The following is a 12081-nucleotide window of genomic DNA, read 5'->3' on the forward strand; positions in this document are numbered from 1 at the left end:
TCGTGCACAGACCCCCACATCACGTTGCCCCCCCCCCCCCTCCTTCCAATGTGGTAGAGAGGGAGGAGGGAAGAGGAGGAAAGAGAAGGGGGAAAGAGACGGGGGGCGGGGAGAGGAGGAAAGAGAGGGGGGGGGGAAAGAGAAGGGGGGAGAAGGAAAGCGAAGGGGGGGAGAAGGAAAGCGAAGGGGGGGAGAAGGAAAGCGAAGGGGGGGAGAAGGAAAGCGAAGGGGGGGAGAAGGAAAGCGAAGGGGGGGGAAGGAAAGCGAAGGGGGGGAGAAGGAAAGAGAAGGGGGAAGAGGAGAGAAAGAGAGGGGGAGTGGGAGTCCATCTGACAATCAAAGATTGCAAAACATTTTTTCAGGGGGGCGCATGGCTGAAGGTTTGCCTAGGTTGCCAAATACCCTTGCATCAGCACTCTCCTGTCTGGGGTGGCACTTTACTTGACATGAGCTGTACGTCATAAGGCCCAAAAGGGGTTAAGGTTCACCCAAGCATATCAGACTATACATTTTTTTTCACACTTTCGCAAATAGTAGGGTACCAAGCACACTGCTGATTGAGTACATATCTATCTCAATATCCATCAAAAATAAAGACATTTGCACTATACTGCATAGAAATATATACAGAGATAGAAAGCTCCTGGCTTCTCACGTGATAAATTATATATGTATTGAACATACACACGCATTATTAAATAATCTTAAAGCAGCAGCAGCCCTGCCTGAGTAACTGGTCTTCCTCTTACCGCATGAAAACCATTTGGTCCTCCAGAGCTAAACCAAAATATTTTCAGCACCGCCTTCCCATCCTACGCCCTCGCTCTGGTTCCAGAGATACCGACAGGTATAGTTAACTGTGTTTTTTGTTAAAGGGATTTGAATGGTCCTCAAAAAGAAACCGATGACAGTGTGATTAAACCGCACTCGCCTAAAACTATTTATTGCTTGGGGATGCTGCACTGACAAAGTTAGTACCCTTGAAACAAGGCAATATAAGAGAAAACACCATGAAAAACGGCTTCTATTGTGTATTAATATGAAAACTTAGTAGTACACAGGATTCACACAACAAACCTAGAATGAATAGGCAGTCAGTCAATCACTGCCACAAAGTTTGCCATCTGTTTGGTTGAAGCATATGGCACAAAACACTAATGTACTTCGCCCTCAGAGAGCCAATACACATAATGTATCTGGGCTCCTGAAGAAGGCACTTAAAAACATCCAAGGCAATATTACATTTGCGGAGTGCTAGGTCTTACATGTTGGGCATAGGCAGCTTCCAGATATAGTCACATATTACAGCTAAGCACATTTCTATAAATAAACACACGTCAAGTCAGATACTTATGGACAGAAAGATTTACATGTGCACATTTAAAGCATACAACTTATTACAAAACAGAAGTCCTTTATTCTAAGCTTTATACCGGAATCCTCTTATCCATCATTATATCTGTACATGACAAGTGTCCACTATTTGCCCTGTAAGTCACTACCCCCTTTCTGCTTTATCAACATACAGTACTCTGGAATATGCTGACATAAAACGTAAACGATAAGAGGCAGTAAGCATCTTAAATGCATCTCATGTATATTACTGACTTCTGGACTACTTGTTCGGTGTATGTGTATGTCGATGTGTCTGCTACAGATTATAAAAAGAAAAGGCGGCGCACGATTCATAGTGTAAAAACCTAATTATATTACAACTATAATAAAGGGCGATATATGCACATACAAGAAAATCAGTCAAATATGCAGGGCACGTTCAGGGTACATGTTACCGCTAGAATATAGCTGGTTCACCGCTCCGTGGATAGTCGCCGCCGTCGTCATCATCATTAGAGTGACCCAAGTTTGATGAGATACAAGGGGATCCCGGTGGTACATCCAAATAGATGGGGAGGTGATAGAATGAAGGCTCTTTCGAAGCAAGAAACGTTTTGGATATATCAGATGAAAACTATGGCCCCCCCGGGGACTCAATGAAGAATGAGATATTTGGTCACTTTATTAAACGCCTTAGTCTGAGTTATTATTCATTATTAAACACACTAATTTATAAACTATTTAGTGTAGGATATATTAGTTAATAGGTAATCTTCATTTATTTATTACATAATTGTAATTATTTGAGGAATTCAATATTTATTTTATTCCTATATATATATATATATCATGATTTTTTCAATTATTAATATTAACAGTTTTAGTATGCATTGGACATTGGCTGTTTTTATTAGATATTATTGATCTTTATACTCCAAAACTTTAAAGTTAATTTTGTTTTGATTTTTGTCTCACCTTACTGATGATTCTATAGTTACCTTTATTTGATTTATTATGTTGCTAATACTGTTTTTCTCATTTCAGCCTTACATTTTATTGGCATCTGATAAAGGATGTTGTTTTATTTGATATATTTTTTAGACCTTCTTTATTAATAAAATGATGTGCGTCAATGTTGATGATTGTGATTATGCGTAAACCTGTATAGATTTTGCTATAGTTCATTGATTGTTACCCCCTGAGCAACCAATCATGGACAGTGGGAGGAGGGGGCGGTTACAAATCTATATTTACTTGCAAATGATCCCTGAAGTAGATCTTGTTCTACGAAACACATAGGATATGTGAGGCGTTTGCATTGAGCATTATCATTCTTTGTTCCCGCTATCACTACCAGAGCTCTTACGGCAGCTTGCGGCCCTCTCACTGAGGTAATCACCGGAGCGTCGCTATCCAAGTGACATCAGTGGACCCACTCTGAGGCACCGGAGCTAGGGCCATTACTGGGGGTCTCCCAACCCTATTAGCCGGTAGTGAGGGACTTGCTGCATTGTTGTTGTACTGGGCCTCCTGATGGTACCGTCAGAGAGTAAAAGTGGACGCTACTGCCGTGAAAGACTTCCAGGACATTGAAGTGTTAAAGGTTAGGAGAATATCCCCACTCACCTGATCGGAGGCATATGACGACTACTGCTATCCACGGTGCGGTGAAGCAGCTATATTTTAGTGGTAACATGTACCCTGAACATGCCCTGCATATTTGACTGACTTTCTTGTATGTGCATATATCACCCTTTATTATAGTTGTTATATAATTACATTTTTACACTATGAATCGTGCGCCATCTTTTCTTTTCATGATCATTCCTTTGATGACGAGCAATCTAAATTTGACGAGCAGCAGATTCATATTTTCTTGAGGTTTACCTGGTACCTTGTCACTAAATTATTATTGACTTTATTGTGGGTGCACATTTAGAGATGTAGTAACCAAACTCTCTTGATTTAATATCACTTGGTACATATTTTTATTTATTCACATTTACATATAATTGGTGCACCGTTTTTTTTCTTTTTATTTCACAGATTATAAAACATACAAATGCACTCAACAGGTTGTGCTATATAACCAGTCACCCTCAATTATTATTCTATACAGATACGATAGGACATCTTACAATACTATGCATGCGTTAGCAATAAACAGTGCAAGTGAACCTAATGTAAATAGTTTGACGGGAATGTTCTCCCAAAAAATGATTATACATTTACAATTTAAAACCCATAAAAAGGAGCCCTACGAAGACAAAAGTGAAAGAAGGACAGTGGCTTCTTTAATAGGTTACATGCAGTTGTCTAAATATCAGACATGTACTTTTCATTTTAATGGTAAACAAATGCTTTGAAGAGTTTTTACAATTTTTACCCAATGTCTTTTGGTGATAAGACCATTTGTCACCCCTCCAAGCCCTGTTCGTTTGCAAAGAAATTATGAAGCCATCATTAACTTTCAAAGTGATTATGACACAATCATTTACAAGCTACACATAAGTAGCAGATAAGCATGAAAAAAAAAACGTTTTACAAGATACAAATAGGAGTTACTTTGATTGAATCTAAGGAATCTAATTATGCAAATAAGTTGTTTAAACAAAAAAAAGCTTTTTGACCTGCTACATTGGACTGCCCTTTCATTGCCATTAGTCTTGCGATACCACAGTGGTCCTTTGAGTAGAAATCATGTGGTTTGCATACAGATAAACAAAAAGACACTGCATAAAAGGGATTTAACCACATCATCGATTTCTCAAAGCAATTTATTAACTCCTCCATTTAGAGACAAAAAACGTTTCAAGGGACAAACCCACCACTAGTCTCATTCCAAATGGGATGAACGGGAGTGGAGGGTACTAAATTTCTGGACTCACCACCACCACCCCTCCCGAGGGAGCACAGGACATGATCAATGCTAGAAAACAAACAACCAAAACGTCCGCAATCAAAATGCTGCTGGCATTTTGCAGCTCTGTCATTAACAGCTGGGACACTTCGCCACAATGTCAGCTTCCGTGACCGACAAACCAGGTCTGCCCCGATCGCAGGACATTTAAAGAGGGCGCATCAGAGCGGCCTGTTTAGGCACTGTAGCAGTCCTGTGCGGGCAGATTGGTCGCGGGCAAATGTCCCATTCCGCCCTGAACGTCATATGGGCCCTTGGAATGCTGTTCCTTGTGAAGCCCAGGAACTGACTTAAGTGCAGTGAAGAATGTAATCTTAACGCTCTCAGTGCCGTCTGCAACCGATTGCAAAAGAAAGCGACTGCCCCTCACCTTAAGGGTTTACCCTCACTAGGCATCACCCCTGCAGACATGTATAATCTTTATTTATATAGCACCAATTATGTACATATCGCTTCCCAGCAGTAATCTACGTGACATAATAATATAACGCATAATGGGAATAAGTGCTTGAGACATAAAAATAACAATAGAGAAAAGGAGTCCCTGCCCCAAAGAGCTTGCAATCCAAGTGCATTTCAAATGCTTTTAGATGATGGAATATTTATATATTTAAAAAAAAAAAATGTAAAAGAAATTACTGAAGTGACATGTATAATATTGCTCCCTGTTCCAGCCCTAGGAGAACTGTTCAGTCATGTTCAAACTAAGACTTTGTTCCCGCTGGCGCTGAGCGCGCTCATGCTTAGAGAGCTCTCCAAGCATGAGTGCCAGGTGTCCTTAAAATTTTCGCAAACACTCGCGGCGGGGGACGCTGCAGGGGAAGCTGAGCGCGCAAGAAAGTTGAACAAATTTGTTTACCTAAGCGCCGATGAGCGTGTGCCCGCGCATACACGGGTGCTCATCGCGTGAGCAGGGACGTGTGTACACACACACACACCTCGCCAAGCACCGCCCGCTCAGCGCTAGCAGGGACGCAGCCTTAGAAAGAAAAACGTGCCTCCCTTATTGTAATGGTGACGGGAAATTGTGCTGCTTTGAAATGACAAAATGTAAATATAACGAATATTCTCTCCCTTTATGATCAGCAGCAAACAGTGTGTGGATGCTCATTAAAGACAGAGAAGACAGGCAACAAATTTTGAGATTGACAATGCAGCAGTATGTACTTATCAGGGAGTTTAGCACCACGTCTACTGTACATCCAACACAAACATTTCATATAAACATATACAGAACAAATGTATACGTACAGTAAGCATTATTTAATACATCAATATCCAGCAACGTTTTCCCCATATGCATCAAACGTTAGGAGCAGAGACAAGCAAAATAATTCTCTGTTCTGAACATCACAAAACACCTACAAAAATAAAAATTAAAAACCCCTGTAAAAGAGATAGCCATATAAAAAGTAAATTCACTAGCCATGGCTTCTGTATTAAAAAAGCATGTAATAATTTGTCACCTCTGACATTGACTAGGTCAATTCGCTACTTTGGATGTACTATAATCAAACTGACAAGCTCATATAAAAGGACCATATTTACCAACGGGTAATTTCTCAATATTCTGAAGTGGCCATATAGAATGTACCCGATTTGTACCAAGTTTTAAAGCAGCAATCCCCCCTTCGCATATATAAGTTTAACACTCAATGTTAGTACCTTGCCCCCTCAGCATGTCTTGCTGTTTAAAAAACCTAAATAAAATATGTTTTGAGTTAAAAATCATGGTTTTCTGAATTTCTAGTGTCTGATATTACTATAGTAACCTTTAGATTGCCCTGTGCTCTGGAGAAAGATCCATTTTAATTTTCCCGACCCTAAATGTTTCAAACGATTATATCTCCTGAACAGAGCATACGATTTTAAAACTAAAAATAGCACTGGAAGGGGCATGAAGAGTTCTCTTAAAAGTAGGCGCGCACACAAAAAAAAATGAAAAAAAACAAAATGAAAAAACGGCAATCAGTGCAGACTGCTGCTTACAAGCAACTTCAGGTCCAGTCTCGTAGTTCACATCGTTTACTATATTTGGGACAAAACGTTTATATGATGGACCGAAATATGAAGACATGTTACTGTATAAATATATATTTTTGTAATGCACTGAAAAAGTAGCACAGTAGTAATATCATTGAATGTCAAAAGAAGGTGAACCCGATTCCAATCCCAGCTTCCGCTCTCCTTTTAATCCTTGGGATGTCATTTTTAATCTTTGTGTCGCAGGCACTAAAATGGAACTGTAAGCTCCACAGGGCAGGGAATCATCGCGCCTGTAAATCCTATGCACATAGTTAGGATGATATCAGAATAAAAATAAATATCGACAGACACCAAAACTTGTGATTTAACATATTTTAGTGTTAAGACTCACACATACGGAAGTCTATACTGCAATCTGATTCAATGAATGACTTAATAAAATGTCATCAGGAAATATATTTCGATATGTACATCTCATTTTCAAGCATGTACTAAAATACAGGGCAGCTTGCATGTGAAAAACAAAACAAAAATACCAGACAGCCGTTGTCTCATTCATGGGAGGCTGCTGTCAGAAGAACCTCCAACAACTCATTTCCAATTGAGGAACCTAACTAAATACACATACTTTTACGCATTATGGGCCAATCACTGAGATTATTGTTTAAGTAGTCAAAATAAATGTAATGTAAATAGAAGGAAAAAAACGTGTATCGGAGTTCAAATTAAAAGATTCTCCGAACAAAACATAATTGAATAAATGTGTACCGCCATACAAATAATGTATTTTCTTTGTCCCTACAGACCTCCACGACGTTCCACCATTTGTATGGCAATCAGAAGTCTCTAGAATAGATACTTGTGAGAATAAAATCTTTACTGGGCGTTTGTACATAGAACATATACAGATATACACAAATGTATCATTGTGCCAAGAACATTAATGGCCTTCCTCAAACACCACAAAAGTTGGGAATTGCATATTTATGCATAACTAACGACACCTTTGGATATATTTTTAAATTACAACACAGTCCTAAAATTAACTGCAATAAATATTGCAGGCCTTTAATTCACAATATTAAAATACTGAAAGTATTTCAGACACCTATGTTGTCAGTTTCATAGACGCCTAAAAATAATGACATATCGGAGAACAAAAAAGAAACAGAAACAGAAACTGGAAGTCAAAGGTTTCCATACTGTATCACATGTAACTCCCTCAGAGATAATAATAATAATAGCATGTTCTTGTATAGCGCTGCTAGTTTTACGTAGCGCTTTACAGAGACATTCTGCAGGCACAGGTCCCTGCCTCGTGGAGCTTACAATCTATGTTTTTTGTGCCTGGGGCACATGAAGATAAAAGTGACTTGCCCAAGGTCACAAGGAGTAGACACCTGGAATTGAACCAGACTCCCCTGCTTCAAACTCAGTGCCAGTCAGTGTCTTTACTCACTGAGCCACTCCTTCGCCCGATGGTACATATATCTTTCTTAAGTGAGATTTGTGACACTCCATGGACTTCCCATGTGATCAACAGTGGCGAGTTTTCCACCCAGAAATATTGAATATTGACATGTAAATGAAGATTTCAATCAGGTCACATAATGTGAAGTTACCAAAAACAAACAGATGTTAAGTTCCCTAAGGCGGAGCCCCCAGTAGTCAAGGCTGGACGTGTGTCAGAGCGCCTGGCAGCGCGTGCACAGGTAAAAGCTGCGATCTAGGGGTAGCGATGGGATGCGCATGGGGGCACGGCCATGACGGGGGTGGTGGCGTGGCCATGACAGTCTAGACTCTCGCACAACCATTGGTTTCTAGTCAACCATGTGACCGCGTCGCTGCAGGGAAAGACAAAATCCTTGTCTTCCCTTCCAGCGGCCGTGTCATCGCGCCCATGGCCTGCCCAATAGGGGGCTGTGCTCTGGTGTGTGGCACGCACAGAAGCAGCCACCGGGGGCTCAGCCTAAGTTAACGTCCTATTCACCAAGAAAATTGTATGCATAACAGCCGTAATGGGCTTAAAGTCACGTTATCAATGCACTGACTTTCATAACATGCCGTTACACACATCTTGATGCTACACCTATTCAGACAATGAAATAAGGCTTTTGCTGGAGTGGAGAGAGAGGGGGAAAAGGAAATAATGCTGTTACTTAGATCAGGGGGGCGCAAACTTTTTTCCCTGCGCCCCCCTGCCGGCTGTCCCCTCACTCCCGCGCCCCCCCCCAACCCCAACTTACCCTCGCACCGGCGTAATGACGTCACGTTGCCATAGCAACGTGACGTCACATGACCTCGCAGCGTCATTTTGACGCCGCGTTGCCATGGCGACGCCGGGAGGAAGCCGCCGGAGCCACGGGTAAGTATGGTTTACAGAGGCCCTGCAGCTCCCCCGGCACTTAATTTAAGTGCCTTCGGGAAGTGCGCGGGGCCTCTGTAAACCCCGCGCCCCCCGTCGGCAGTCTCGCGCCCCCCCTGGGGGTCGCGCCCCACAGATTGCGCACCGCTGACTTAGATAATAATGCCTAACTGTTGCGTAACAGCTTGCCAGACAATGCAAAAGCCTTGTGTAAGGGTCGGGATGGGAGCAATACCAGGTACTGCATGCACACTACTCGCTGTGACCATGAACCAATCATAATATTTGCTACCGCTGTTGGGCTACCCACTTAGGCTGCAGCCAGGGTGAGGAAACGTGAGCGCACGAGGCATGGTCACTGCCTGCCCGAGCAGGAGCGATTGGGTGCTCTGCTCACTGCGTGCGTGCCACAGACGGGAGGGGGGTGTCACTGACTAGAGCGGGGTGTGAAGTCATAGCCTCAGCTCCATCTGATAGGTGTTTGTGGCTGCTGTTGTCATTGGCTCTTACCTGGTCATGTGACACCATCGCGCAGAAAAAACTAATTTGTGTCATCTCAAGCACAGTGTCGGTCCAAGCACACGTGCACGCTCGCAACAGCACTTTGGATTTTGGATGCGTGCATCAGGTAAAACGTATTTAAAACACGCCGCGCACGTGTCTCTACACCCTGGCCACGCCCGAGTGGGAGCACACAGCCCAGCCTATCAGCGCCGCATAATATTCCAACTGGCCCGCAGTCAGAGAGGCAGCGAGGAGTGCACTCAGCAGCGGGAAACCCGTAAAAGCGGTGCACTGTTGGGGGCCGTTACACTATTTATGAAAATGGTATAGTACCTGTCGAATCAGTACAATTGGAAGATCAATGTTACTTCCCCTGACAGAAGATGCTGTTATGAAGCCTCACTTGCATCTCATCATCAAGGCCCGTTATAGTTAACGCTAGGCTCTATACGCAGGGAAAACATGGCTTGCGTTACGTTATTGTCCTTATTGAATACGTTACTATTAAGATGGTAACGTCACGTTAAGTGGCCTAAAGGTTAGTACATTTCTGAACTCCTGAAACCTGCATTTGGCAAAAGGCACTAAAGGAAAATGTAATCAACAATTTGGGGTAAAGTCTTAGGCCTGTAATATAGTGCGCACGTCAATTATAATTGGCTGTGTTAGCCAGACGTTTCTATATTAGGGAAGCGCGCGGACGTGAGCGGTGGCGCGGCTGACCAGAGAAAGTACAAGAGAATTGTATTTTCGCGCTATCGCCACGCTGTGAACCAATCACAGCGCAGCCTAGTGCTGTGACGCCCCTAGCCGTACGCGTTACCGCTCACCCTCTACACACTAAACGCCCACGCCACATGCAAGCGTGACGCCGTGTGTGCACCTGTACACGCTTCATATTACAACCCTAAGCAGTTATTTTCTGTGCACGTAGATGCAAAGATTATTTGTCAAAAGTTTAACAATTAACTGCCACCTGACCCATAGCTAGATGGGCACAATAGTTTAACAACTAATTATACACTGATGGAAAAAAAGGCAAACATGATTGTTCAAATACATTATATACTGTAGGTAGACTTAAGGTAAATCTGAATAGCTAATAAACAACCTTCGCATAAACACATTCAGTGATCCTAATTATATTCTTGGGTTGAAAGACATTTAAAAAAAAAATACATTTTAAACACTTGTGACTGAAACGAGTGAAGTCCCCTAAATCCAACAATGCAAACAAAGTGTGGTTTATATACAGTGACACAGAGCATCATACAGCCGTGTCCCCAGCCCCGGGTGACCGGTTCTGGAAGGCCTGAGATGATGTCCCCTCCAACAGACCCCCCCAAGCCTCACTGCTGCGTGTCACAGACACTGCCTGCTCAGGCCACAGGAGCCACGCTATCAGCCCGCAGGACCCGCCGACCCCTGCGCACTGTCCCCCGGTGCGGGGAGGGAGGCTGCGGGGCCGGCGGCCGTGGGGAGGGAGGAGGACCCGGCGGCCCCTGCACACTGTCTCCCGGTGCAGGGAGGGAGGCTGCAGGGCCGGCGGCCGTGGGGAGGGACGAGAGCCCACCGGCTTCCCAGCAAGAGGCTGTGGAGTGAGAGGCCGCCCCTGGTTGCCGTGCCCGAGGCGGAGATGCCCGCGAGTTGTCAGCGCGCCCCAAGTTGGCTGAGGGGGGGAGCTCTTACCTTTAACAAATTAGACGTCGCCATGTTCCCTCAACTTGTCCTCCCGCCGAATCTCGCGAGACCTCTTCCCCCCACCACCTCTCCTCCAGGAGCCCGCTGGAGAGCGGAGGACGCGCGAGGGCAGCGTGCCAGCGTCCCCGTACCACGCGCGTGCGCGGGCAGCGCTGCTCTCTAGTTGACGCTTCTATGCCCCCCAGTCCAAGCGCGCGCCTAGGAGGTCCGTGGGTTGTCCAGCAGCTGGTACCGATGCGGCGTCACTCGTGACGTCACGTAGAGGCGGGGCCTTCTTCCCTGTAAATAAACCACTGAGGTGTGCGCGAGATGTTTTCTCACCGCCCCAGCTGGCTAGTGACAGGAGGGGAGGGATCCCGCTGCACACGTGACGCAGCAAGTGTCAAGTACAGGATGCGCGCGCCCGTGGAGGAGGAGAGTTTGCTACATTGCCATATAGTGACAACAGGGCTGGGGCATGAGGAGGCGAAATGACAGTATGATGTATAATATTATAGGCTAAAGCTGGTAAATTCCGGGCATTATTGAAATCCCTGCTCTCTGATTGGTTAAAATTCCAGGCATTATCCAATCAGCATTGACCTGGAATTTTGGCCACCCTGCCAAGTTTTTCAGTCAATCAGCTTTTAGCTCTCATTCACAAAGAGTGAGATCAGCTCTAAGGCTGCGGTCCCAGTAACTGCCACCGTGCGTTGTGCGTGTAAGCACTGCCCTTCAATGGGGCTGGGCCCAGTAGTCACCTTCACGCTGAAGGTGAAGCCGCGCCGTATTGCAAGATTTTTTAAACTCAATGAAATTGAGTTTAAACCTTGCGACGGAGGCGTGGCCATACCCCCACCGGCGGTTCACCCAATGAGGGCGAACCGGATGCGTGACGTGATGGCCACGCCCCCGCAAATCCCAGACCACGCCCCCTCCCGTCGCAAGCTCCCTCTTCTCCTGGTGACCGCAGATCGCGATTAGCGTGGGAGGGGGAGTGTCAATGTGACGCAAGGGTTGCTTGTTAATGTGACAGGGGGCGTGTGAATGTGATGCGGGGGGGGCGTGTGAATGTGATGCGGGGGGGGCGTGTGAATGTGATGCGGGGGGGGGGGGCATGCATGGGGGCAGAGCTGGGGACACAGGACACTGACAGCAGGGATCCGTGTCACTTGCAGAGGCTCCTTCACAAGTGAGTGCTACAGGATCAGATACACAGGGATGGGAGGGATGTATGGAGACTCCTCTGTTTGTGTGTCACTCCTTGCACACCCCACTCACCCATCACTCC

At 44.8% G+C, this 12081-nt stretch overlaps 1 protein-coding gene across 2 annotated transcripts in view; it reads right to left on the bottom strand.

Moving 5' to 3' along the window:
• The window catches only part of CUL5 (cullin 5), a 47856-nt gene extending 36720 nt beyond the window's left edge, over window positions 1-11136 (bottom strand). The window contains exon 1 of one of the 2 annotated variants that reach the window (XM_075592362.1): window positions 10800-11136. In XM_075592362.1, the coding sequence (XP_075448477.1) occupies window positions 10800-10823 (24 nt within the window). In that variant the 5' untranslated portion in view covers window positions 10824-11136. The remainder of the gene's footprint in view (window positions 1-10799) is intronic. The other variant, XM_075592363.1, reaches the window with a different exon arrangement.
• Window positions 11137-12081: the final 945 nt, after the last annotated feature.

This window comes from Ascaphus truei, chromosome 3, assembly GCF_040206685.1.
Source record: "Ascaphus truei isolate aAscTru1 chromosome 3, aAscTru1.hap1, whole genome shotgun sequence".
Lineage (NCBI taxonomy): Eukaryota > Metazoa > Chordata > Amphibia > Anura > Ascaphidae > Ascaphus > Ascaphus truei.